Raw genomic sequence first — 27,926 nt, 5'->3', positions numbered from 1 at the left:
TTCATTTTTCTCAAAACATATATTTACCTCTCCTCTCAGTACATCTTTGAGCACCTTTGCCAGAACCAGGAATGTGCAGGACCCCTTCCCCCCAATACCTGTGCCCTTCCCTAGGCCTTGGTAACAAGGCCCCTCACAGCTTGCACAATGGCGTCCTTGTCAATACCGAACATCTTCAGCAGCTCAGCTGGCTTCCCACTTCTTGGTACTTGGCCAACAGCCAGCCGGGTGACAGTGACTCCAGGCTCTCCCATTACTGCAGTGGACACAGCCTCACCTATGCCACCTGGGCAAAGGAAAGGAGGTTGAGTCTGATGAGGAGGCCTCTGCCCCTAGTCTGAATTTATTCCCTGAGATAAGGATGGCTAAGATTGCATATGCTCTATCCTCTAGCCAGAGCAGTCATCTCTAACCGATCACAGTACACAGTGCACTTTCTGCGCTTCATCTTAGTCTAAGTCTGTCTCTACCCCAGGAACCTCTCAAAGGAATGAATGGTGAGTACTTGGTAGATGCTTGTGAAGGACTCATTAAAGATAAATTCAATATTGCTTTTCCTGTTTGAGTTTGTATAACCACCTTCTTTATCTGAGCCCCAGGAGGACAGCTGTGGCCCAGAAAACTTAGAGCTGTCTGGGAGCAGATGGGACTTGGCCTACTAACAGGCTTCAGACTCGGCTTGGGAATCTAGATAACTGGCAGCTGCTGGCTCGGCTCTATGGGCTCCTGCCAATCAGAAAACCAGCGAGAATTCCAACCCCACTGCTGAGAGAAAAAGGTGGACTGTATCCCTGGAGGAATGCCCTTGGACTCTGGCTCTGCTCCAGCCTCCAGTCCAGCACAGCCCCTATTACCTTCATAGTAGTGATCTTCCACTGTGAGGATCCTGCCCTTGGTAGCTCGAGCACTTTCAAGAATGAGCTTTTGGTCCAGGGGCTTGATGGTGAAGGGGTCAAGCACACGGATGTTGATCTTCTCTGTGAGGGAAGAAGGCATGGGCATGGCTGAAGGGAGGGCTAAGTATTGTAGGGTGCCTTATTAGCAATGGATCTTCAATGGCCCAATGGTGGAAATGTGTTTTCTAAGGGTTTGCACTGAGAGTCTAGCCTGCAGCCTGTTTCTATCCTGGGAAGAACCAATTGTTCTCTTTGAATATCAAGGAAGAGCCACAGGGAAGGTACCAGCTGTCTGAAGGCAAAGGCTTATGGAATGACAGGAAGGGGAGCAGTATCTGGTGAGGACCTTATAAAACCACTCCAGAAGGAAAGATCTAAGTCTAACACGCCCTGCCAAAAGTCTGCTACCTGGACCCAATTGGTAGGGCTGGGCTTCCCTGGTTCCTCCAGTTCTGTCCTGCTATAGTCTCCGTCAAGCTTTCCCAAGCCCCTCTTTGCTCCAACTTTTGCTAGTTGATTCCTATTACTCTGAGGTCAACTTACTAAGGATGCCATGCCAACCCTCCACTTTTTGGTGCTCAACATGACTGACATCGGTGTAGTGACATCTGTTTGGTGATTCCATTGCAGGACAGCCTAATACCCACCCCCTCCTCATAATATCATTAACTAATATCTGCACAGTCACAATAATAACGACAATAAATACTAAGTCTCGCTAACTTTATCATCACAACAGCTCCGTGGGAAAAGTGCCAGTTTACAAATGGGAAACAGGCTTGCTGATAGTGAATAACTTAATTAACTAGTGCTCAGTTGAGTTGTGTTTCCAGTCCCACCAGCAGGCTCCAGTGCCTCTGATCCGATCAGTATACTAGTGCCACTGGACCAGGACTGTGCCCAGTGCAGCCCCACACTTAGCATTCACAAGAGGCTTTTAGTTAGTGCCATCATCATGTAACTAGATGAGACTGTCTCTTCAGGTCCCTTTCACCTCACCTTTCTTCAGCAGCTCAGCAGCAGCCAAGGCCTCGTGTAGGGTCACTCCAGCTCCAATCACAGTCACTTGATCATCCTTGTTCTTCAGAACCACCTGGGGGTGACAGGCCAGTGAGGCCAGGGTGGAACCTGACTGCTAGGAGTGGCAGCAGGGTGGGTTTGGCTTGCTCTAAGGGGTCTTACTGGGTAAGAACACACTGACCTTAGCTTGTCCAACCTGGAAGTCCTCATTGTTATTGTAGATAATGGCATTTTCTGGGCGGCTGGTCCGGATGAAGCAGATGCCCTGGGATCAAAACAGATAAAACTAAAGAACACAGGTGCAGCTCCTCAGATCTCAGGGGATATTGTCTTTCTAAAGAAGTCAACCCTCCATGTGCAAATCTCATAGCCCATCAACCCCAAAGGGAAAAGGGGTAGGAAGTGAGGGGTAGGTAAGATAGGTAAGTTAGGCCCTCTCTCTGGAGAAGCTTGCACCTCCTTAAGCACACCTGAGAACCTTTCATGGCTTTGCCAGCCCCAGAAGCATCAGGTAGACTGGCTTCTGGGTGGGGGTACTTTTCCAGAATATATCAGCAGGACCCTAGCCTCAGGCAGAGGAAGAGGTCTACCAGAGGGCAGCTCTTGATCTGGATTATGTGGCTGGCTCAGCTCATCTTTTTCTGTCTTGGAGAATCCAACTAAAGAAGGGACAATAGACATGACTGTATAGACATAAAATGCCAACCTGGCAGAGAAAAGATTAGCAGCAAGTGTATGTGTAAGTGTGTGTGTTGTGCTGATACCAGGGACTGAACTCAGGGCCTTACACCTTATTTTTTTCACTCATGACTGGTGCTCTACCACTTGAGCCATATCTTCAGTCTAGTTTTGGTTTTGCTGATTAAATGGAGCTAAATCTTGAGGATTATTCTGCTCAGGCTGGCTCTGAACCAAGAGCTCTCAGATTTCAGCTTCCTGTATAGCTAGGATAACAGGCATGAGCTACTAATACCATCTTATTGTGTGTTGTTTTTCTTTGTCTAACTTCTTTAAGCTACAGACAGCAGGAGCAATGTCAATGAGCAACTCTCTAGGGCAGCATATGACCAGCCCTGTGTTTTCAGTGTCTCTGTAGCTGGCCCCCTCTTTGGTCTCTTTAGGGACAAACCGCTTCTAGGAAGAGAAAAAATAGCCCTCCCGACCAACCTTTGTATTGGCTGCTAATTCCACTGCCTTCTCAGTAGCAACTCCATCACTTGGGTAAAAGACAGTTGACATGGGGATTGACCGGAACATTGCCAGATCTTCTAGGGCCATCTGTGAGGGCCCATCTTCTCCTGTGGTATAGGAAAGGAGAAGTTGAAATAAGATCCCCATCCATGGATTCCCCTATCCTGGATCCTCGTCCAATCCCCCATCTCCTCTTTCTGATTTAAAGTCAAGTTACATGAGCAAGGTTCCTAGCTAAACTCACCGATGGACACGCCACAGTGAGAGCCACAGAGGTTGATATTGCTCTCAGAAATGGCTGCCATGCGAATCTGGTCAAAGGCCCGGGTAAAGAAGGCTGCAAATGTGCTGCAGAAGGGCACTGTCCTGTTGCGCGTGGCACAGCCTACAGCGATGCTCACCTGGGGGGCAAGCAAGGTATGTTAGTCCCTATGAGGCAGTCAGAGGCTGGCAGGAAGCCGAGGACACCTCCTTAGGCCACCTTCTTTAGAGTGGAAGGTTCTGTAATACTAGCACATTAATCTTACAAAGTACTTCTTGTATACCCTGGACTCTGCAGTTTCATTCCAATCCCATGCTTCTACTACTTGAAATAATAATTTCAAAAGTTCTCTTAAACTTTTTCTTTGGAGCTGTTTTTCTAACAAGCAAATCATCTCACTAAGGTTTCTGGAGTCCTTGCTAGCCTCAAGGCCTCTCTCTGCAGAGACCCTGAGGTCCTCTGCCCCTTTCCTCCCAGATCAGAGGGCAGTGGCCTCATGCCATCTGAGGTGCAGGCCCTAACCCCTCACTCAGAAGCACTATGGATGATACAAACTATGTTCTCCCTCAGTTTCTAAACCTGTCAGCTCACATTAGTCTCTTTCCCTACACTGGGGGCCACTCTAGCCCCTCCACCCTGCCAGTGTAGTCTGGACTTGGTAGTTTGACAGACAACTTTAGGTTCTGCTAGAGAAAGAACTGTGGGCATATTAGTGGCTTCCAGAAGGTAGAAGCTCCCTGTCCTTAAGGGCCTGCAAGACTAGGCTCCTGGCCAGGATGGGTTATGCTAAAAACAGGGCAAAACATCTTTTTTTCATATATGCATCCCTCATAGTGTCTGAAGTAAGAGTCTATACACATAGGCTCAGCAGCCAATTAGCTGCTAAGTCCATTACATTTCAGCCTCTTCGTTGAATTGCCTTCTTTGACCTCAGTAGGTCCCTTTCTCATCATTTCTACATAGAGTTCTTCCTATGTGCACCCTCCCCTCTTATACACACCTATTCACCACAGCATATCTGGACTTAACCGCCGTGAACTGTAGCTACTGAAGGTCAAAGGTCTATGTAAGATCCTAGTAGGTCTTATGGTCTCCCTTGGCTGGCCTACATGGTCAATATGGCTGCCCAAAGGACAAGAGGACTCAGACTACAGACCATTCCTGGTACCCACCATGTTCTGCTCAGCAATGTAGCACTCAATAAAGCGGTCTGGGTGCTCCTTTTTGAAGATCTCTGAGAAGGTAGAATTCTTGGTGTCTCCATCCAGGGCAATGATGCGGTCACTGGCATGGCCCAGCTTGGCCAGGGCCTGTCCATAGGCCTTGCGAGTGGCTATCTGTAGGAAAGAGAGCAGGAAGCTCTAAGTGCCACTGGGGCATATTATGTATAGGGATATGTCCTAGAGTCCTGCCTGCCTCTTAGGCTTCTAAAGTTTTTAGGGAGAAGGGTAAGAGTGGGGAGTCAGAAAAAAGGAAGACCAAGTAACAGGTCTTCTAGAAAATTGTGTGTGTGTGTGTGCGTGCGCGTGTGCACCAGTACTGAGGCTTGATCATGGCTTCTCTTCAGCTCAAGGCTAGCACCCTACCACTTGAGCCACAGCACCACTTCCAGTTTTCTGAGTGGTTTATTAGAGGTAAGTCTCACATGGACTTTCCTGCCCAGGCTGGCTTTGAACTGCAATCCTCAGATCTCAGCCTTCTGAGTGGCTAGAATTACAGGAGTGAGTCACCAGCACCTGGCTGGCCTCATATTCTTGCTCAGCATTTTCATTCATGAACGGTGCTTTCATTTAAGCCATACCTCTACTTCCAGCATTTTGCTGGTTGATAGGCTCACTCAGGGGAAGGCCCTGGTGCAGGACCCTTGGTCTCATCTGACCTCTTTGTTCTTATTTCTGCCAGTAGCTATCTGTATGACTATGAACAAGTTCCTTGTCAACTCTGCACATTCCAGAGCTGGCTGTGCTCAAGGCAATTGACAGGAAATAGGGATCCTTAGTTTAACTCATGTTGCCTAATTGATATCTTTCCCAATTTTTTTTTTTTGGTTGGTTGTGGGGTTTGAACTCAGAGCTTGGATACTGTCCCTGAGCCTCTTTGTGCTCATGGCTGGTGGTGCTTTACCACTTGAGCCACAGTGCCACTTCCCGTTTTTGAGGGATTAATTGAAGATAATCTCAGATCTCAGCCTCCTGAGTAGCTAGGATTACAGGCATGAGGCACTGGTGCCCACCTCCTTTCCCAACTTTCTAGAAGATACATGTTAGCTGTAGGAAACCAGAGAACCAGGACTGCCTCACCCTCAGCCATACCATCACCAGAAAATGTTTAACTACATACCTTGTCCCCAACTTTGTAGCTGGGAGGGGTAGGCATGCGGATGTTGGCAATGTCCACTGAGGGAGCATCCTCCTGTGGGGGAGTGGCCAAGATCTTCTTTTTGCTCTGGACCTGGCTAAAGATTTCCTGGATGATTTGTTCAGCCATGTTTTTGGGAAGAGGTTTCCCATGCCACGCCTCTTTATCTTCTATCCCTGCAGGTACAGCATAGGAGGACAGAGGGACAGGTAAGGCAGACACTCTCAGACAGAAAAAGAGGGTATACAGAAGAGAATTATATTGATACTGCCTGGTCCTCCTTCGCTGAATGGTAAGGAGAGGGAATACCAATAGGCAGATGTGTGTGGCAAGGGACACAGCCTCTTCCCCTTTGCCACTGTTAATCCACCCTAGGTCCTAGGTCTGCTTTTGGAAACCTCTGGCTGCTTGTGAATGGCTGTGAGGGAGCCTTTCAATGAGAAGGGGAAGCTTACAGTCAGAATAGAGTGAGCATTACCAGGTCACCTGATGTACCTGTAAATGGCAGAGTGGAGTCTGCAAGCAACTATGTATGTCTCTGCCTCAGAGCCTTCATGTATGGGAACCAGAAAGACTTAACTCTCTCTGAGGTTACCTCAGATGTTACTGCAGCCTACAACAGACTGATGTTTTTACGAGCCTTCAGAAACTGGGTAATCTAGGGGGTTGCCAGGTAGCAGCAATGAGACCACAACATCCCAGTGCTCTTACCTTGATATCTACCTGCCCCTAAAAGGCTCCCAGCATAGTACCTTCATCCTCATCTACCCACATACATGCAGGCAGGCAAGGGGACTGCTACCCTATCCCAGGCTGGCTGGCATAGAGAAGCTGACCCAGGGCTAGAATCAGGTCCTTATAGTACCAGGCCTTCACTGTCCCTGGGCAGTTCTCTGACCACTATTTTTTAAAAAATATGTATATAGTTTATTTTTTCCAAGTTATTGTTATTTTAGAGGTAATATACAGAGGGGTTACCTTTACATACATCCAGAAATAAGTACATTTTCTTTTGCGTACTGTCATCTTTTTGTATATAGTTTAAAATAAGCTTTTAATTATGGCTACTCAATAAGCTAAGATCTAAAGATCAAGGTCCAAAGCCAACTTGGGCAAAAAAAATCTAGGAGACTCTAATGTCCAATTAACTAACACGAATCCAGAAGTAAAGGTATAGCTCAAGTGGTAGAGTACTGCTTTGAGTGAGAATAACCCTAATCTCAAGCTCTAGTACTGGCAATAATAATATTTTTAAAAAAATTTTTGGCAGTACTGGGAGGATTTGAACTGCAGGATTTGCTCTGCTACCATCTACTACTTGAGTCATGCCTAAAGAGATTTTACAGATAGGGTCCTATGTTTTTGCCTGATGCTGGCCTCAGACCTCCATCTTCTAAACCTCCACCTCCTGAGTAGTTGGGATTAAGGCATGTACCACCAAGTCCAACCATCAATAGGTATCTGGGTTCTCAGGAAGTTGAGCCCTGAAGATCATAGTTCCAAGTCAGTCCCAGCAGGAAAAATATCTGTGACTCTTATCTCCAATTAACCAGCAAAAAGCTGAGAGTGGAGTTGGGGCAAGTGGTAGAGTGCTAACTTCAAGCAAAAAACTAAGGGACAATCCCCAGGCCCTGAGTTCATAACTGGGCTGACCTCTAAATGGCTATTGAGATAGTACTACAATACAGACACCAGTGTGGTTATCTCTTCCAATATGCTGATTTCATCTTTTTGGATATATGTTATAGTGAGACCAGTGGACTATATAGCAGTTCTACTTTTAGTTTCTTTGTGTTTGGCATTATTGTGTTTGAAGTCAATATCTCACACTTGCTAAGCAGGCACTCTACCACTTTTAATTTTTGAGGAAGCTTCACACTATTTTCTTTGATTTTCTCCTTTGATGTAGTGCTGGGGATGAACCGAGGGCCTTGAACATTACATATTGTTTTCAATAGCAGTTGCACTAATTTATATTCCCACCAACAATATGTGAGGGTTCCCTTTGGTCTGGATCCTTATTAGCATGTTCTTTATCTTTTTGATTACAGTCATTCTATAAATGACTACTTATAGTCATTTCCTTATCATTAAAATGGGCAAGAGCCTCTGGGAATCAGATGTCTGCTTCACTCTCAAGCCTGGAGCAGAAACATCATCAAAGCTCACACAGGCATTTACCAAGCACTTACTTACTTACTGAGAGTACCCACCACACATGCCAAAGGAGAACCCAGACCTTCCAAATGCAGTAGGTGGCTGGAGCTAGCAAAACATCAGCTGGGGTGTGATGCAGGAACTACTCAATGTTTTTACTCACAGGCTCTGTTTAAGACACCCCCCCCCCCATCCCGTCCCCCCTTCCTTCCCCTCCCCCCCGCCTTTTCCTTCCTTCTGCCAGCACATGCCATTCAACTAAGACCAGGCTGATCTGGGCTCAAATCTTGGCTTAGCCACACAGACCAGAATCACTTCATAGAATTCAGCATTTCTCAGCATTTCTTGCAACCCTTCCTTGGAGCTCAGTATATACAGGGAGGAGATAGGGCTGGTACTTCCCCAGGCACAAAGGGCTCAAAGTGACATGACATGGCCCAACCCTCAGTCACAGGGCACATACCTGTGATCCCACGGCCCTTGAAGGTCTTGGCAATGATGGCTGTTGGCTGGTGCTTGGCTTGGCCAAAGGCCTTGCACAGCTCCTCCACACTGTGTCCATCCACAATGATGGTGTGCCAGCTGGTGACAGAGGTGGCAGAAGTTGGAAGTGACCAGGTGCCAAAGTGCCCTGAAGAACCCCCAAGGAAAGGCCTGGCACCAGCCCTGCCTGTATCCCACAGTTGGAGCCCAAGCTGGAACACCTAAGGTGCTCCTGTCTCCAATTTGGGCTTTCCCTTCCTTTTTCACATTATTTTACTTCCTAACTTGCCTCTTAACAAATTTCCTTCCTGATAGGTTAATTTCCTACTGAGAGCTGTTTTGGGGACTTGGTAGGGTCTGTTTTCTGATTCTTGAACATCCTGGCTCAATGTGTATATATGAATGACTCATTTGATCCTTCCAGATACTGGAAACCTTTATAAAATAAACCATGCACCACACATTGGTGGCTCACGCCTTTAATCCTAGCTATTTAGGAGGCTGAGAGCTGAGGATCACGGTTGAAAGCCAGCCCAGGCAGGAAAGTCCATGAACTCCAATTAACCTCCTCCCCTCCCCCTGCCCCCGCCCCAAACTGGAAGTGGAGCTGTGGCTCAAAGTGGTAGACTCTAGCCTTGAGTGAAAATGTTCAGGGACAGTGTCCAGGCACTAAATTCAAGCCCTATATCTGATTAAAAAATAAAAATAAAATGAACCACACTATTCAATGCACGGCAAGGGGCTGGGTCAGGGCGACCTCTTTATGCATTGCTTTTATGGAGCAGGCGTATTAGTAGTAATAAAGACAGCAGCAAACACACCATATGCTTGCTTTTTTGCTAGTCCTGGAGCTTGAACTCTGGGGACTGTCCCTGAGCTTCTTTTGCTCAAGGCTAGCCCTCTACCACCTGAGCCACAGTGCTACTTCTGCCTTTTTCTGTGTATGTGGTACTAAGTAATCGAACCCAGGGCTTCATGCATGCTAGGCAAGCACTGTACCACTAAGCCACATTCCCAGTCCCATATGCTTGCTCTTTGTAGGCATTGTGCTGAATGAATACATTTAAGTTCACAGCCCAATAAGGTAGCTAATGCCCTGTTGTACAGAAAAGCAATGGAGACGCTGAAAGAGTAACTTGCCAAGGTCATAAAGCAAATTAGTAATAAGGCCAGGACTTAGGCAAATAAACTTGCTTATGACTGAGCCTTAGCCCACAAAGTCATAGTGGTCGCTTGAACAATGAATGAAGTCCAAATGTCCAGATTTGGAATTACGTGGGAAAATGCTATGGAAGGGAAACTGTTAGCTGGGGTTTAACCTCCCAACTTTAGCTTGACTTACCCAAAAGCCTCACAGCGCTTCTGGTAGATGTCCACTTGGTGTTGCAGTGGGGCAGGGTCACTCTGGCCCAGGCGGTTGATGTCAAGAATGGCAACAAGGTTGTCCAGTTTGTAAATGCTAGCAAAGGCCATGGCTTCCCACACTGAGCCCTCTGACAGCTCCCCATCTCCCAGCATGCAATAGACCCTGTAGCTGTGGACAGATGATGGGAATGCTGGGGTAACTTACCCACTCTGGGTAAAGCTCCCCCCCCCATCAGATTAGAGGAGTCCCAGAACTTGCTGGGTGGGCCACAGGACAGACCACCTAGGGGAAAATGGGCATAACCAAGGGCAGTGGAAGACATACTAGTATGGGGTCAGGGTGCTTCATAGGTAAGCTCTTCCCAAGCACCTTAAGACTGGTGCTGCACCTGGCCCTTTCTTCCCCAGGATCTCTTCTCATTGACAAAAGGCAAGCCTGGTCTTCTCAAAGGCAGTGTGCCAAGGCAAATGAGCATGAAACCTGGGATGCTTACTCAGAGAACATTAGCTTCCTGGCCTCAGGGGAGGGTGTAGAAGGGGTAAGGCTAGAAGTGAGGGAATGAGTTCAGAGACCCTGCCTCTACTCCTGAGATGAGGGGATAGGGATGATAAAGAGTAACCAATCCTTCACAGGTCACTCAGGGCACCCAGGAACCGGGGACATGACTGGTACCGAGACTTGTGCTGAATAACTTCCTCTTTCAGATGAGTTCAGTTGTTATTCTCTAACTGACTCAGAATGATCAAGGGACTTGTCTGAAGGTCACACTGTTGGGAAATAGCTGAACCAAGACTTAACACTTCTGATAGTAGCCCAGATTGCTCAGGGCACTGCCTTTTAGCCTGCCCAGTGCTCAGCTGTGTGGCTCCAGCTGCCCTCCTGCTTGTCTTCTTGCAGCAGAACCAAGACACTGCACAAGAGGCTGGGCAGGCCAGCCAGCGCTGTCAGCATGACTCAGCACTTCGGCAGGCCCCGGTGACAGGGAGCTTCCTGCACCCTCCCTTTGCCTAGTGCCGGTCCTAGGGCTTGAACTCAGGGGCTGGGTGCTGAGCTTTTTGCGTCTTTTGCTCAAGGCTCTACCACTTGAGCCACTGCTTCATGTTCAGCTTTTTGGTGGATATTTCCTGAGGCCTCCACCAAGCCAGGCCACAGGAACCATAACTTAGAGAAGCATTTTTCCCTAGGCTTTTCTGGAACTGGATCCTGTCTCTAAGCTGTCTCCTTCCTCCTTCAGGTTAGCAGGGTCTGAGATCCTGAAGCTTTCTCTGGGAACACAACCTCAGGAGCCTGACTCAATTCCAGGGAAGCTGACTGAAGCCAAGTGGAGGACAGCATAGCTCTGGGCCTTAAGAGCAGGGACAAGGAAGCCTATTAGGGCCAGGTAGGCATCCTGAGGTCCTACAATCCTGGGAAAGGGACTGTGAACAGGAAAAGGGGATGGTGATATAGAAACGTGAGCTAACCTGAGGTGGTATTGCCTGAATAGTCAAGATTTAGAGCTGGGGGCTACAGATGATTGCATGGAGGAAACATATTGTTACATTTAAATTAGGGAGAAGAATAAATAAAAAGCCCATTTGTTTTAATATGCTTTTTTATCTTCCAAAGGAGACAGCAAGAAACAGTGCCAGAAGCTGGATCTGCTTTATCAGGATGCCAGCTCTCAGTGCCTGGCCAAGTCTGATAATCCCTTGGTGCCCTGACCCCCTCCCTCAGGTACAGTCTGAGGGCCTACTCAACCCTGGCTCCATACTACCCTGGCCTCTGGGAACCTGCCAAATCTCTACTCCCTGTACTGGCCTTTTCTATTGTGATGGGGTCAGGAAATGATTTCTCAGAGGGAATTATTTCAAGCAACTGTAAGAAATAATTAACTCATGTCTCTGTTCTAAGGCCCAACAAAATATTCTTAAACACACATCCCATTCTTTGTGACTCTCTCTTCTCTTCACGGTGAATCACCTCTGATGTAGCTGAGCCTGTGCCAAGCTCTGCTGCTAGGTGACTCTGGCTTGAGGGGCTCTGAGTCTCCTAAAGAGCTGTGTCAGGAGTCCTTGCTGGGAGGCGGGACCTACACGCAGAAAAATATTCCCCACAGTATGTCATATGGTCAGGCTTCCTATAGGACCCTTTACCCATCAGTCCCATCACAGCTGGCTATGGCCCTTCTCTGTAGGGAATGGGAAGTCGGGAGCCCGGAGGCAGGGATGGGCCCTTCAGTCCTCCCATCAGACTAAGCCCCATCAGTTTTACTCCCCTAGGAAGAGCCCTGCCCTAGGCTTCCCTCAGAAATCAGCCCAGGGTCTCCTTAGATGTGTCCTCTGCCTCTTCCTACCACTCACCAGAGGATCGAGGCAACTATCTTTCCTGGTTTCCTCATCCACAGGAGGTTAACTCCTCACACCCATCCCCATCCCTAAGGGGCTTATCAAGATGAAACCTGACAGCACATGGGCACCAAGCATGGAAAAGTGAGTAAGGAACTATTCTTGTGAATGATTCTTCTTAAAGGTACTGTAGCCTCTGTCCTTCAGGCCAAATGTGGCCACAGCAGGTCACCTTGTGGCTGAAATGTGTCCTGAGGACAGTGGGTACTTTCCTAAAAACCACCTGATGCTAAGCAGCAAACCTGCCTAGCCAGACTGGAGCTACTGGAGAGTGGGTATCAATGGGACAAGGAATGGAGAGGATGAATATGGTCAAAGTTCTTTATGTGCACATGTGAAAACAGACAATGAAACTTGTTGAAATTATTTTAATAAGTGGGGAGAAATAAGGGAGATAGAGGACAGTGATGGGATATGTTGTCCATATGATAAAAATGCACAGTGAAACAAACTCCCCTTGTCCAGCTAATGTATGCTAATAGAAATCTTAAAAAAAACCAAACAAATAAAAAAACCCACAAAACCCTGCCAAGCCAGGCTCCTCACCTACTCTCTACAGGGTTAGTCTATCTGATGGCTGTCTTTTCTCTGCTGATATGAGATCACCTGAAGACTATAGAACACTCTAGAATACATAGCCTAGCCCTTTCTGAAGATAAAGGTTAGGTAGCCTGGGCTCCTGGTACCTATTTAGACATAGGGTGGGGAGGCAGATCCTTCTGAGATTTCTGGGATCCAGGCACTGGGCTTAAGGGGGTAAGGCAGGAGCTACCCAGCCAAAGCACTCTGGCTAGAAAGCATGTGGTAGCAACAGGCACTCAAGGGCCAGCCAGTTGCTAGTGAGAGGCACTGGGCAGGTCTCTTCGCTGGGTATACTTCCTTAACTGAAAAAAGGGCTATCCATGCCATCCTCAGCAGGTCTTGTACAGGACGTGTACATATGCTACTCAGCCCTAGCCAGGCAGGAGGCAGTATAGGGGTGGCTGAGGGCAGAGAGTAAGGGTGGGCCACCAAGAACCCCTCTCAAAATTACTGATGGTTAGGGTAAGGAGTAGGGTGTTACCTGGCTTTGTCGAAGTATTTGCCTGTGTAGGCCATCCCACAAGCGGCCCCAAGCCCCTGGCCCAGGGAGCCAGTGGCCACATCAGTGAAAGCTTGTTTCTGTCATAACAGAGAACCACAGTTATTCATGGAGAGAAGAGAGAGTAGTGTAACTCAACCTAGGATCCTGCCCTTACCAGCCAGGGCAGCCATACCCTCCCCGACCCCCTCCCAGACTTGTTGAGCCCCTTCTCTGCAGAAGGCCTTTTCCCAGAATGTGACTTCTCATTCTCAGAGCAAAGTAACTGTGTGTATGGGTTCAATTCCTAGCTCTACCCTCCAGCAAATCATGTGACCTCAAATTGGAGACTAAAACTCTCTAAGCCCCAAATTGTATCACCTATAAACAGTCTACCCAATATTAATGTAGAATGTTTGGCCTTGGTGCGGACCTAGACCCTGGTGGTGGTTTTGTGGTAACTCGTTACTTCCAATATTTGAATGGAGGCTAGCTGACACCTTGAAGAGCAAGCTAGGTTGCTTCCTGGGAACTACTGCTATCTCCTTATTAATTCCCCAGTTACTCTTTTCCAACTATATCTGTTCCTGAGCTGGGCAGCCCAGTTGGGAAGGGAAGCTTGGAGGGGCCTTCCTCAAGTTGAAGCTGAGGCCTCACCCTGTGTATAGCATGGGGTGCATACAATGTAACCTAAATATTCACATCTTTCCTTCCTCATCTCAGCCCCTTCTTCTGTCTTTCTAGCTTTTCTGTGGATGCCGTTTCCCTCCCTCATGGACTGGGAAGAGGAAGTGGAGGCAAGGGCCTAGGAGGTTCCTGGCTGATAGGTGCACTTACAGGGACAGGGTGCCCATCCAAGTCAGAGCTGATCTTCCTCAGGTTCAGCAGTTCTGCCTCAGGCAGAAAGCCAGCTTCAGCCCAGACTGCATATAGGATAGGAGCTGCGTGGCCCTGCAGGGAAGTCAGCAAAGGTGGTCAAATGGAGAACCAATACCTGGGGCTATTCCTGCTGCATGCTGGGCCCCAGAGCCTGGATAAGCTGGCAAGACAGGGTATTCATTTCAGAGAAGGAAGCAAGTGAAGGCCAATTCTCCCCTTTCATGCCTCTCTAGCCTCTTGGTTTCCAGCCCAAAGTTCCCACAGCTGAGGCCAGGCAGACATTATAACAGGTGCAGGGCGCACAGCTGTGTGTCTAGATGAGGCCAAAAACCATAGCAGGCAGTCGTCTGCCCTAATCCTGGCATATGAGATACTTGGACAGACTTATAACTCCTACTACAGCCTAATCCAAGACCAGTGGCTGCTGAGCCAGGCCTGAGGACAGGTAGATCTTAAGCAATTGGTGCATGGTTTGTAGCTGTAACTGTTATCAGAAGAAAGACAAAGAATCCCATCCCAAATCCGGCTACAGGGGGCTGGGAAGGTAGCTCAGCGGTAGAGTGCATGCTTTGCAAGCATGAGGCCCTGGGTTCGATTCCTCAGCACCACATAAACAGAAAAGGCCAGAAGTGGTGCTGTGGCTCCAGTGGTAGAGCGCTAGCCTTGAGCTGAAGAGCTGAGGGACAGCGCCCAGACCCAGAGTTCAGGCGCCATGACTGGAAAATTAAAAAAACAAATCCGGCTACAGGATCACCACTCCTGGGGGAACACACCAGTGGGAAGCCCCCAAGTAACCCAAATCTGAATTTGAGTTCTGCCTATCAATACTCAGACGGAGTGAGACACCTGGCCAGAAAGACACAAAGTTTCTACTGTCCTCTATTATTCTTTTCTGGGTTAGAACCTCATTCATGGACGTGGCTCCATGGAAGGGTAGCCAATTGGAATACCATATGTTCTTAGCTTGCTAGGTGGGTTGGCACAGAGTCAGACAACAAAGAAGGGATCAGGATGAGCAAGTAGAGGAGGCTTCTTTGAGTGGTAGGCCAGGCCTGGGCTTAGACTGGGAGTTAAGTCTCCTGAGACCACTCACCATTCTTGAACCCACATGACACCTGGCTCCAAGCAAAGGCTATGTGGCAGCAGGACTCTTACCTTGGAGAGTACAAAGCGATCGTTGTGAGGGTTCCGGGGATCCAGGGCCTTGTAGCGCATGGTGTGGAAGAAGAGGACAGCCATGATCTCAGCGGCACTGCAGCATGATGTGGGATGGCTGTGGCCCAGGAAAGAAGACACATGCGTCATGGCTCTTGACCTGGAACCTTCAGCACTCCTGGGCCTGTATATGGGGACTTAGGGATGCCAGACTAAAGGAGACTCACACAGGTCTGGCTTATCTCCTGTTACCTGGGAGGGTGGCACAGGGTCTCAAGATTACTACTGGTAGCTTGGGAGTTTGGCCATTTAGTGGATACAAGGGGCTGTCATACCTTTCAAGAGCACTACCCTGGACCCTCAGTAAAGGCCCCTGGAAAACTCTAAGGCTGGACCAGAGTAAGAAAGGAAGGGGAGGAGAGATCAAGTATAGCAGATTCAGCTCAAAATCAACATAGGATGATGAGGGTGGGGAGCTATAGAGTAGTAGTTCCTAGCAGGAACCTAAGGACTCAGCTAAGGAGCCCTGGTACTGATAAATGAGCCACAGCCAAACAGAGAAACCAGGTTTGCCTGCTTGTGAAGGCATGCTGTTCTTTTCAAGAAGCTGGCCATCTGTGCATAGACTAAAGCTCAGAGGTAAGTTTTAGAGTTTCCAAAGACATCATTTGGCTATTTGGCAGCTGTTAAAATGGACATTTTGAAGGCTAGAGTAAGTAAGTAAGAACCATGCTTTTGTGCAGAATTTTAAAAGCACAAAACCTCATGTTTTACAAAGGCTACAATTTACCCTTTACACTTCCTTAGATGAGGGTTGACAAAATCAAGAACCTAGAGTGGCAGGACAAAGGGGGAATTTTAAATTCTTGTTTTGATAACTGAATGGCTCCTGATAAAAGGAACTTGACACTACCTCGTGCAAGGATTCCATCCTAGAGATGAGACTACAGTCTCCAAGCACGGGCTTGATTCATGAGACATGCTACAACTCCTGGAGCCCTGTGGTCCACAGTTCTGTTAGGAGCTCAGCCGCCCACACATGCAGCACGGCTCAGCCCTGACACTGTATTTGAGGTACCAAACACTAAAACATGCCCAACGCCAAGCCCAATGCAAGGGCACATGCAACACATGGGGCTCACAGCAGCCCCCTCCTCCCCTCTAGGGGTCCCCACCAGGTTAGGGGTGAGTCACTCCCAGCACAGACACATTAGTAGAGGAATCCAGAGAGCTGTCCCATGCTGGTTTAGTACCCACATTCCCAGCACACAATTGTCTTATACTTAACCATTTCTATGAACTCCTGGTCATGGGGGAAAGACACTAAAACCTGAAAGAGGGAGGTGAGGACACATAAACAAGAAACCCTTTCCTGCCTGGGATGGACCCTAATCCCCCACTCTCAGTGCCAACCTTGGCTCTTCCCCTCTCCAAGAGTAGCCCACTCTCAAGAAGCCCTGTTTGAAACCACAGCATGGAAGAAAGATTCTGGGCCCAACTTCTCTGAAGAGAAAGTAAAACAGGAGCAGGGGCTCTGCCCACCCTGACCATGTCTAGTGACCCCAGAGTGACTGACACTACCACACAACCACTAGGAGGGACCCCAGGGAGTAATGATGGGACACAAGTGTTTTCTGCATGTGAGAGAGGTCTGCCCTGGCCCTGAAATAGGGAACATGGAGGAAATGGAAAAGCAGTTGATTTGAAAACCCATGGGTTCAAGTACCCAGGTCACCAATGCCCACATTCATCAGCAAGAAGACCAACCACAAAATGTCTCCAACTACTCCATAGTCTGGGAACATGAGGCACTCCAATCATGAGTAGGCAAAAAGGAATAATGAGCTCTTGCTAATTAAATACCAAAGACGGACAGGAGGCATGACTCAAGAGGTATTAGCCAGGCACCAATGATTCATACTTGTAATCCTAGCTACTCAGCAGCTGAGATCTAAGGATTGCAGTTCAAAGCCAGCCCAGGCAGGAAAGTCTATGAGACTCTAATTAACCACTAGAAAACCAGAAGTGGCACTGTGGCTCAAAATGGTAGAGCCTTAGCCTTGAGCAAAAAAGCTCAGGGACAGGGCCCAGTCCCAGAGTTCAAGCCCCATGACCGAAGTAAAGAGAGATTATGCCAGCTATGAATAAGAAAGCTGACCGAGAGCATGAGGCAGAATTCAAGCCTTGGTACTGGCACCAAAGAATAAAAATGTGCTGAAGATGCACATTCACTAAGATCCAGCAACTTCACTGGGAGGATCACAGACATAATATACATACAGTGTTTCCTGGAAAACCAACCGGGCTGTTCCCACATGTTGATCAACAGAATAGTCACTTCAATAATCACATGTAACAGTATATTCAACAGTGAGAATGAGAGACTCACACATCATACACCAAACATGGACTTATTATATTATCTCACAAATATATCATGAAAAAAAAAGAGATGCAGAGATAATAGAGAAGACCCTACTGTTCACAAACATATAGTCATTATTATTATTATTGTATTTATTTCTTCAGCTCAAGGCTATTTTGTTCCACCACTTGACCCACAACGCCACTTCCAGTTTTCTGGTGGTTTATTGGAGATAAGAGTCTCACAGACTTGCCTGCCTGGGCTGGCTTTGACATGATTCTCAGCTTAGATTATAGGAGTGAGCCACTAGTACCAGGCTTCCCTGAGCTTCTTTTGCTCAAGGTTAGCACTCTACCACTTGAGCCACAGTACCACTTTTGGCTTTTTCTGCTTATGTGGTACTGAGGAATGGAAATCAGGGCTTCATGTATATGAGGCACTACCACTAAGCCACATTCCCAGCCCATAAAGTTATTTGCACACACTATAAAATACACGATGGAGGGGGCTGGGAAGGTGGCTCAGTGGTAGGGAGCTTGCGTTGCATGCATGAGACCCTGGGTTCAATTCCTCAGCACCACATAAGCAAAAAGAAAAAAGCTGGAAGTGGTGCTGTGGCTCAAGTGGTACAGCGCTAGCCTTGAGCTGAAGAGCTGAGGGACAGCGCCCAGGGCCAGAGTTCAGGCCCCACGACCGGACCCAAAAAAAAAAAAAAATACATGATGGAATGACAATAAAAATTCATGTGTTCTGCCAGGCATAGGTGGCTCATGCCTGTAATCCTAGTTACTACTCTGGAGAATGAGAGGTTGAGGACTGAGGACTGAGGTTCAAAGCCAGCCCAGGCAGGAAAGCCCACCAAAAAGCTAGAAGCAAAGCTGTGGCTCAAGGGGGAAAATGTTAGCCTTGAGAATAAAAGCTCAGGGTCAGCATCCATACCCTGAGAACAAGCCTCAGGAATGGTGCATATGTATCCATACACAAATAATACACATACACAACATCCAGAGGTGTTCTATGAGAAAGAGACTACAAAGAACTAATTCTTCAGCCTGTTCCATAGAGAACAATTGCTTACAATGTATGTACGTACTCTATGTCTGTTCTTACCTAAGAAAATATTTGGAAGAAAATCCAGGATGCTGGAGTAGACACTGTTCAAACCACTAGTCAGCTCCTACTCAGAATGAACTTCTTTCTGACACTAAACATAAGATTGTTTCTTCATCTGGACACTAGTAGCATATACCTGTAATTATGCTACTCAAAAGGCTGAGAACTGAGGATAAAGCCAGCCCAGGGAAGTCTATTAGACTCATATCCAGTTAACCAACAAAAAGCCCGAAGTAGAATGTGGCTCAAGTGGTAGAGCACTAGCCTGGGGAAAACAAAACAACAACAACAACCAAAAAACCCACAAAAAAACTGAGTTCAAGTGCATAGGCCCTGAGATCAAGCCTCAGTACTGACAAAAAAAAAAAGTTTCTTCAGATCTTTGCCTCATGTGACCATCTCTGTGAAGCCCACTTTAACTACACACTACCTGATTTAACACTTGCCACCATTTGACATTAAATGACTGATATAAGAGCCTTAGCAACATCGCACACATACTGAGTGTACAAAAGAAGAAATGATATATCCTAATCCTGTGACCTTTGAGCTTCAGTATTCTCTAAAATGGATAATAGAAGCTGACTTGACAGGGTAATGTAAGTGTAAAGAATAAAGTTCATAGCCAGGCGCTGGTGGTTCACACCTGTAATCCTAGCTACTCAGGAGGCTGAGATCTGAGGATCATGGTTCAGCCAGCCCAGGCAAGAAAGTCTGTGAGACTATCTCCAATAAAAACCACTAGAAAACCAGAAGTGGCGCTGTGGCTCAAGCAGTAGAGCGCTCGCCTTGAGCTGAAGAGCACAGGGACAGTGCCCAAGCCCAGAGTTAAGCCTCACGACCGACCAAAAAAAAAAAAAAAGAATAAAGTTCATCATGTAAGCATTGCTATTTGTTCATCTATTATTCACTCCTATTAGTACCAAAGATTAAGTCTAATCTCATTTTGAGGATGGCCCCCTAAGGTCCACAGAAAGCAAGGATCTTGCTCAAGGAACCAGTGTCTGCCAGCAGCACAGCTAAGACAAAAGCAAAAGACTGAGGGGGGAAAAAGTGAAGGAAAACCAAGGAATAGATAAGCAAAATGTAGGATATTCCAACAAAGGAATATTTAGCCATAAAAAAAGAAATGGAGGAGCTGGGCGTCAGTAGCTCACGCCTGAAATCCTAGCTACTCAGGAGGCTGAGATCTGAGGATTGCAGTTCAAAGCCATCCCCGGCAAGAAAGTCCATGAAACTCTTATCTCTAATAAACCACCAGAAAACCGGAAGTGGTGCTGTACCTCAAGTGGTAGAGCACTAGCCTTGAGCTGAAGAGTTCAAGCCCCATGACCGACTGGAAAAAAAAAAATTAATGGAGGGGCTGGGAAGGTGGCTCAGTGGTAGAGTGCTTGCCTTGCATGCATGAGGCCCTGGGTTCGATTCTTCAGCATCACATAAGCAGAAAAAGCTGGAAGTGGCGCCGTGGCTCAAGTGGTAGAGCACTAGCCTTGAGCTAAAGGCCCGGAGTTCAGGGCCTTTGGGGGCCTGGACCCCCCAAAAAAAAAGAAAGAAAGAAGAGAGAGAGACAGAAAGGAAGGAGAAAAGAGAAAGGAAGGAAGGAGAGAGAAAAGAAAGAAAGGAAGGAAGGGAGGGAGGAAGGAAAGAAAGAAGTAAGGAAAGGGAAGGAGGGAGGGAAAAAGGAAAAGAAAAAGAAATGGAAATTCTAGTTCATGTTACCCCTAGATAGCCTCCTACCTACAGGAGGGAATTACAGAATGTGCAGGAGGGATCTTTCAGGGATAATAAAATATTCTAAAATCAGATATGATAAATTTACTAATTTACTTCCAACTACTGTAAATGAATCTTAAACCTCAGAATGTTACAATATGCAAATTATACCTCCATAAAGCTGTAAAAGGAGAGGAAGTTCTCAGGTGTCTGCACTTCTCTGACCAGTTGTGTAACCCTCAGAGATTATATCCAGTCTATGAATGCAACTGATTTCTGAGCAAGGTTTTCTGTGGGAGCTGGGTCAAACAGACACATTCACTCTACCCTGCCACCAAGAAGGCAAAAGTACAATCTGCCTAAGAGCTCAGCTCTGGACATGCAGGCACAGACCACCAGACTCTGGTGACAATAGGCCTTTTGAAATATGTCAAGTCCAGAAGCAGAGCTGCAACAGGAATCAGAGCTGAAGTTCATGAGAATTCAAGAGGATACTCTTGTCAGAGCCTTGCCAGGGAGCTGAACCTTGCCCCAATGCTTTAAGAAAGAATCACTGACCATTAGCCTTGCTTAGTTCAGAGGTCACTTAGGGGGGAAAAAAGCCATCCCAGGGCAACCAGGTGTCTTCACATGGAGTTGAGTAATGCTGCTGCAGCAATCTCAATGGCTCTGTTCTTGCTTCAGCCAGTGTCAGGAGGGACAGGAGCCAGAGCGCTCAGCCAGCACTGGGTACCAGGGATGCAATGCAATTCTGGTCACTTCAAGGCCACATCACTACTGTAACGAGATATTAAACACAGTAGGTGGTGGGTCCTAGGGCTTCCTCACTCTGCCTCACTCCTAAGGGACCCAGTTCCTTGGAAGGCTAACTGGTTCTTCAAGAGAACATATACTGTGCTGTTTGGACTTTTAGAAACTAAAACTATAAACAAACCTTTTTGTCTTTATAAAGCTAGTTTACCTCAGACATTTTGTTATACTAAAAACTGCCACAACAAAGTAACTACTTTGCTATGGATCTATTTATTTTTGTGCTAGTCCTGGGTGTCGGGCCCTAGGCACTATCCTTGAGCCCTTTTTTTTGTCAGTCGTGGGGCTTGAACTCTAGGCCTGGGTGCTGTCCCTCAGCTCTTCAGCTCAAGGTTAGTGGTCTATCACTTGAGCCACATCACCAATTCTGGCTTTCTCTGCTTATGTGGTGCTGAGGAATCAAACCCAGGGCCTTATGTATGCAAGGCAAGCACCACTGAGCCACCTTCCCAGCCTCCTTGAGCATTTTTGCTCAAGGCTGGTGCCATACCACTTGAGCCATAGTTCCACTTCCAGCATTTAGGCAGTTAACTGGTGATGCATCTCTCAGATTTTCTTGCCGAGCATGGCTTCAAACTGTGATCCTTGGATCTCAGTCTCCTGAGGAACTGAGCCACCATCACCTGGCTAACCTCTCCTTTAAAGATGGAGAAAATGAGGCAGGATGGGTAGGTCTTTTATTGACAAAGGGTACAGCTGCTTATAACACAGCTGGTTTAGATGGGCTGGGAATGTGGCTTAGTGGTAGAGTGCTTGCCTAGCATGCATGAAGGCCTGGATTTGATTTCTCAGTACCACAAAAATAGAAAAAGCTAGAAGTGGTGCTGTGGCTCAAGTGGTGGAGTGCTAGCCTTGAGCAAAAGCAGCCCAGGGACAGTGCTCAAACCCTGAGTTCAAGCCTCAGGACTGGCACCAAACAAAACAAAACAAAACAAAACAAAATGCTGGTTTAATCCTCATCTCCTTGTGTATACCAGCCAGGCCTGGGCATCTAGTAGCCTTTCAGGTACCCTCCTCAAAGCTATGATTCTGAAGTCCTGGGAGACCTGCTGAAAGCACAAGGCACCTTCTCCTTTGAATCAGGTGTGAGTGGGGTGATGTCATAAGATGATAGAGCACCATTTGGATAACATGGTCTGGCCCTGATTGGTAAGAAATGAGAAATCCTGGCCACTTCTTACAAGGCCACTGGGATTTCCTTTTCTCAAGCTTGGATGTGTGCTGGGCCCTTGTCATAGTGCCCTCAGCATGCAGAGGAAGAAGACTCAGAGACACTCTGGCCATCATGGGCACTGTCTCAACAAAAGGCCTCTGTGAAGACTCTGTCCATCCACCTCCAGGCCCAGCTTCTGACACAGAAACCAGTGTGCTCATCTTAAGCCTGGGGAGATTCACAGCACATAGAGACAAGACTGGGAAAGCTGTTGAGATAGGACATCACCCAGCCTGAAACCAATATCCTGGATCTTCACTGACTGAGTGAACCAGTTCAGCAGTGACCAGCAAAGACTGTTCCAAAGTCCTGCTTCACCACCAGATTATAAGTTCTCCCTCAGAAGAGTGGACACTGCAGTGCGCACCCCTCAGCTGTGACTGCAGCCCACCTCAAAATGAACAGAAGGGAACCAGACACTGGCCATGTCTCAAGTATTTTTTGGACATATACACTCTTGCACACACATTTCAAAATTTCTCTTGTGACAGAGATTGCATAGAATGCTACTTCCTTCTGAAAAGTTTCCTGTATTTCTTTCCTGGATTGCTCATTTACATACACACACACACTCACACTCACATACACACACACTTTCTACCCTTTTCCTTTTGCAAAGAAATACTTGAGTTCAGCAAGTTCCTCTCTAAGGCTACAATGTAAACATGGGTGTAACTCTTGGTAGCCACACAAAGTATCTTTTCTGGGTGGAAACTATCTAACAAGGACCAGGAGGCCTACAGCACACCCCATCTTTGGGAGTCCCCCAACAGTTGAAAATATTATTTAGTTTCTCTTTAAGTACCTATCAAACTAGTATCTATCATGGCTGTATGTTTCTCCCTCCATTTTCCCTGTCTGATGCTGCCCCCATGTCCAAGGAATTTCTGAGCAGAGGCCTGACACCAGGCAATAATAAACAGACACTGGTTATTAGTTGGGGCAAGCCACCTAATACACTAGCCTCAACATCCTCATCTTTAAAATGTAAACACAGGAGGCAAGAGATCTGAAGGATCAAGGTTTTAGGCCAGCCTGGGCAAAAAGCTCACAAGATCCATCTCAACCAGTAAGCTACATGTGGTGGATCACACTTGTCATCCCACCTACATGAAAGGCTTAAACAGAAGGATCACCATCCAGGCTGGCCTTGATAAAAATGTAAGACCCTAGGGCTGAGAATATAGCTTAGCGGTACAGTCCTTGCCTAGCATGCATGAAGCCCTGGGTTCATTCAATTCCTTAGTAAAACATAAACAACAAAAAGCTAGAAGTACAAGTGGTAGAGTACTAGCCTTGAGCAAAAACAAGCTCAGGGACAGTGCCTAGGCCCTGAGTTCAAGCCCTAGGACTGACAAAAAACAACAAAATATAAGACCCTAGTCTCCCTACCCCGCACAAGGCCCTGAGTTCAAACCCCAGTACCACCCCCTACTTCCAAAAAGTGGACTAATATAATCTGGCAGTGCTACTCTCAAGAACACAAGCAAGGATGCTGTATCACACCAGGATTACCTACTTAGCTGCTTAGTGACCCTTTGAATGTCTTCATGTCTTACCCAGCTATTCAAAATGCTCAGATGTGTGGCACTAATTGGGTAATGGCTATGTTACTCTAGCCAGACTGAAATGGCTAAGGGAAGCAGACCCAGTATTTACCATACAAGCAATACAACACGTTCAGAACCTGCCCCAGGCTGGGGCAGGTCTGGTTGCAGTGGAAGAAAGCTAGATCCCTACCTAAGCAGAGGATACCACACAAAGGACTGCTATAAGCCCAGGGGAGATAAGAGGTCCAAAGTATGCATAAGTAGGGTGGGAAGGAAGTGACCTGCAAGAGGGCCAAACCTTCTAGAAATAAGGTATCTTAAAGGCAAGGAGAGTGAGTGCATACTCACACAGCAAGATTACTTCTTAATAATATATCCTGTATGAAACTGGCCAGAAGCCAGAATCTTCTCTGTTCTAATCTCACAGGTTGGTTGAGAAGATCCCTGGAAACCACTCTCTATCCAAATAATGATTTGTCCACCTTGCTGTCTGTCACAGGTCCTCTTAGCCTGAAGTAGAGCACTGGAATTCTTCAAACCATCTACCGTAACACGGAGACATTGTTACCCCACTTCGCGTGAACTCACAGGGCCTTCATTCATTTAAGACTCCAAGTTCTCTTCCTCATTCCTTCCCCACACCAACCTCAGGCCTCAGCTTAGATCCTAGGCCTACCTCCCCTTCCACCGCCAGGGTTCTGAGTCCACGTGCCACCTCCCTGCGTTCCAAGCAACCCACTACAGACCCCACGCCACAAGTGCAGGAATGTGAAGTCGCGTCGGGCCGTGGGGGAGAGGGCAGTGCGGGGGAGGGGAGCATAATTCGAGATGGAGAAGGCCTAGGCCGGGTCTCAGTCAAGATGGTGGGTTGGAACAGGCGTTGAACAGTCGGGTCTCAATCCCAGCTCTCGCTGTGTGACGTTGGGCAACTGACTTAAACTCGGTGCCTCAGTTTCCCCACCTGCAAGGCAGAACGTTTCCAGCGGAACCCACAAGCTCAGGGAGAGGGCGAAGGGCCAGGTTTTCCCGAGAGTATTAATGGTGGCTTTCCCCGTAGAGGAGGCGCTACGGGAACCACGACCCCCACCCCGAGTCACCTAGCATCGGGGGACTCGGAGACCACGGCAGCAGACGCGACTCGTGGCGTCGGAGGAGGTCGAGGCCCACGCAGCCCCAGCCGGGAAGCGGAGCGCGAGCGCGCGGCGGAAGGCGCCGGCGGCCCGGGCCCGCTCCGCCACCGGACCGCGCCTCTGCCACCTCCCTCGTGGTGGCTGCATGCTGCGCGGCACGGAGCGCGGCGGGCGGCGGGCAGCGGCTCCCCCGCCCACCCGAGCCCCGCCGCAGCCCCGCCGCGCCGGCCGCCCCTCCCCGCGCTCACCCGGAGCCCGCCGCCGTGGTGGCCTGGATGGAGCTGATGCGCAGGCGGTTGGCCGTGTCCTTCAGGGCCTGCAGCTTCTGCTGGTCGGGCTTGTGGTAACCTTCCATGGTGCAGCCGGACGAGGAGACGGCGCCGACGGGAGAACGCAGCAGCGGGTCCAGCGGCGACTAGCGGCGGAAGAAGAGCGGAGCCGCGCGAGGCGCGTTAAGTCGCCTCGGGAGACGCCCTTGGGGGCGGGACGAGGGCGTGGGGCGGGACGAGGGGCGGGGCGTCGGATCACCCCAGACGACGCGCGCACGCGGCCCCGCCCCGAAGCTCCAGACATCTGCGGCTGCCCGAACTTGATTGGTAGGCTTCCCTGCTCTGCTCGAAAGAGCCACGACGATAATTAGAATTACAATAACATAATAATAATAATAAATGGTAATATAAATTATTATAATAACAATTACTACTCCAGGTCCTAAGTTTAGCGAAGAGTTTAGCGGTTTATTTGCAGATCGATCTTTGTGGGGTGTGTGTGTGTGTGTGTGTGTGTGTGTGTGTGTGTGTGTGTGGTGCTGGGGCTTGAACTCAGGGCTTTGCGCTGTCCCTTATCATTTTCCGTAGTCCTTCAGCTTTTTCCGTTCAGGGTTGGTGTTCTACCACTTGAGCCACACCACCAGTTCCTGCAGATCTTTCCTGTGGTAGGTGGGATTCACAGGGGAAGTAATCATTGCTTTACAGATGAGCACATTGAGATTGATCAGGTCAATCAAGGTCATAGGGATAGTGGGTGCCAATCTGCTCCAACAAACCAGCTCTAGCAGATTGGCACCCACTAGCCCTGGGACACCAACACCAGCCCTCACAACTGAGTCATCCTTTAGGACCCATGCAGTAACTGCAGTGAAGAGCACCCTCAGGGAGCCAGCGTCCAAGACCTCCCAGATCACCAAAACATACCAAAGGGGATTAAGTATTGCTATTGAGGTTATTACTATTAGTTTTTGGTTACTGGAAGGGAGTTATTGGGTTGTACAGGCTGCACAGAGTGAAATGTGGAGTCGCAGACTCCCTTCCTTCCTTCCTTCCTTTCTTTCTTCCTTCCTTCCTTCCTTCCTCCTTCCCTCCCTTCTCACCCTCCACCCTCTCAATCCTCTCTTCTCCTCTCCTCTCCTCTTGTCCCCTCTTCCTCTCCCCTCTCCTCTTCTCCTTTGCCTCTGCCTCGGCTTCCGCACCCCCCCCCCCCCCCCACACACACACACAGAGGATTTTGCTGACAGGCTAACCTCTAACTCAGTATGTCACTAAGGAAGGCTTTGAATTCTTCATGGTCCTACCTCTTCCTGAGTGCTGGGATTCCAGGTGTAGACCACCATGCCCAATTCTGGAACAACAGAATTCCAAGTTGCACTTAATGGCAGCTAGTCAGATCCTAATTGCCTGAAATAATAATTAAGCACACAGATCTCTGAATAAGTCTCTGGAATGGAGCCTATCACTCTGAAATGTTAATAAGATTCTCAGGGAAGTATGTTGGGTTTCTGGAACTCTGCAGGAACACATCACTAGAATTTATGATTCTGGAACTGGGTCACCCTAGGTTCAATGCTTTGCTGGGTACCCCAGAGGGCTGAAGGCATTCTAAAGTCAACACAAGGTAAGTGTGTTGGTACAGGCCCATAATCCCAACATTGGGAACCTGAGGCAGGAGGATCAAGAATTTTGATGGTAGCTTGTGCTACAATAGTTTTAGTTTGAATTTGACAGCATGAGACTGTTTTGTAAGTGTGCACATGTATGTGTATGCTTCTGTGTGTGTGTGTGTGTGTGTGTGTGTGTAGGAACTAGGGTCTATCCCTTTTTTATTCAAGGCATTCAAGCCATAGCTCACTTCTGGCTTTTCTGGTGGCTGTAAGCATTATGCCCCCCTTTGGTCCTCAGCTCCACCCAGACCTGCTGGCCCCTTCCTCTCTCCACCCAGACCTACCTGAACTCCCATCAACCTCACTTCCTACCCCGGAGACCTTGCTGCTACCTAGATAGTGGAGGCTGCCATGTGCTCTCTCTCTCTCTCTCTCTGAGAGAAATATGGCTCCTCTAATAAACCTTGTAATAATCTTTCTCCTGTGCCTGCCTGCCTCTGCGTGGTCCCCTGGGATGGATGTGATGGATCCTCTCATAGACTTTCTTGCCTGGCCTGGGTTTGAAAGAAAATTCTCAGATCTCAGTCTCCTGAGTAGCTAGGATTACAGGTGTCAGCACAAAGTGCCCAGCTCCTTTTCTTTTTATTGGGGTTTAATGGCAATGAACACGGTTGGCTTATAACCATTAGAAAATAAAATTCCATCTTGAAAAACATCCTGTTGCAGTTGGGGGGGGGTGTCTTTGTATGAAGGCACATTTTTTCTTCATTTCCCATGATTATGTAAACCCATGTCTATGTTTCATAAGCCAGGCTGCTGCCCAGGATGTTTTTGGGTTGACAGCAGAGCCCCAGGCTGTGGGGGCTGCTGTTCTTGCGTAGCTGTCCACATGCAACTCAGGGCAAAGCTACTGTGATGTGCTCCGGCAGGTCTGCCATCCCT

General features: G+C 48.0%; 1 protein-coding gene across 1 annotated transcript; it reads right to left on the bottom strand.

Moving 5' to 3' along the window:
- On the bottom strand, positions 1–25,548 carry Tkt (transketolase). Its single transcript, XM_042679817.1, has 14 exons — positions 25,357–25,548; positions 15,215–15,332; positions 14,018–14,131; positions 13,184–13,281; positions 9,710–9,901; positions 8,348–8,466; positions 5,710–5,903; positions 4,542–4,706; positions 3,352–3,508; positions 3,084–3,214; positions 2,098–2,181; positions 1,896–1,989; positions 855–977; positions 1–286 (listed from the first exon to the last, which is right to left on the bottom strand). Exons 1-14 carry the CDS (start codon positions 25,461–25,463, stop codon positions 111–113), a joined length of 1,872 nt encoding a protein of 623 aa, XP_042535751.1. The 5' UTR covers positions 25,464–25,548; the 3' UTR covers positions 1–110.
- Positions 25,549–27,926: the final 2,378 nt, after the last annotated feature.

This window comes from Dipodomys spectabilis, unplaced genomic scaffold (genome assembly GCF_019054845.1).
Source record: "Dipodomys spectabilis isolate Male_0828 unplaced genomic scaffold, ASM1905484v1 ptg000054l, whole genome shotgun sequence".
NCBI lineage: Eukaryota > Metazoa > Chordata > Mammalia > Rodentia > Heteromyidae > Dipodomys > Dipodomys spectabilis.
This window is presented reverse-complemented; position numbering and strand designations above follow the sequence as displayed.

Coding starts and splice junctions, on each gene's coding strand:
- Tkt (XM_042679817.1), bottom strand. CDS start 25,463: ATGGAAGGTTACCACAAGCCCGACCAGCAGAAGCTGCAGGCCCTGAAG. Junction 14,132..15,214: donor ATCGCTTTGTACTCTCCAAG/GTAAGAGTCCTG, acceptor ACTTCCCTGCAG/GGCCACGCAGCTCCTATCCT. Junction 5,904..8,347: donor CAAGGGCCGTGGGATCACAG/GTATGTGCCCTG, acceptor CTGTACCTGCAG/GGATAGAAGATAAAGAGGCG.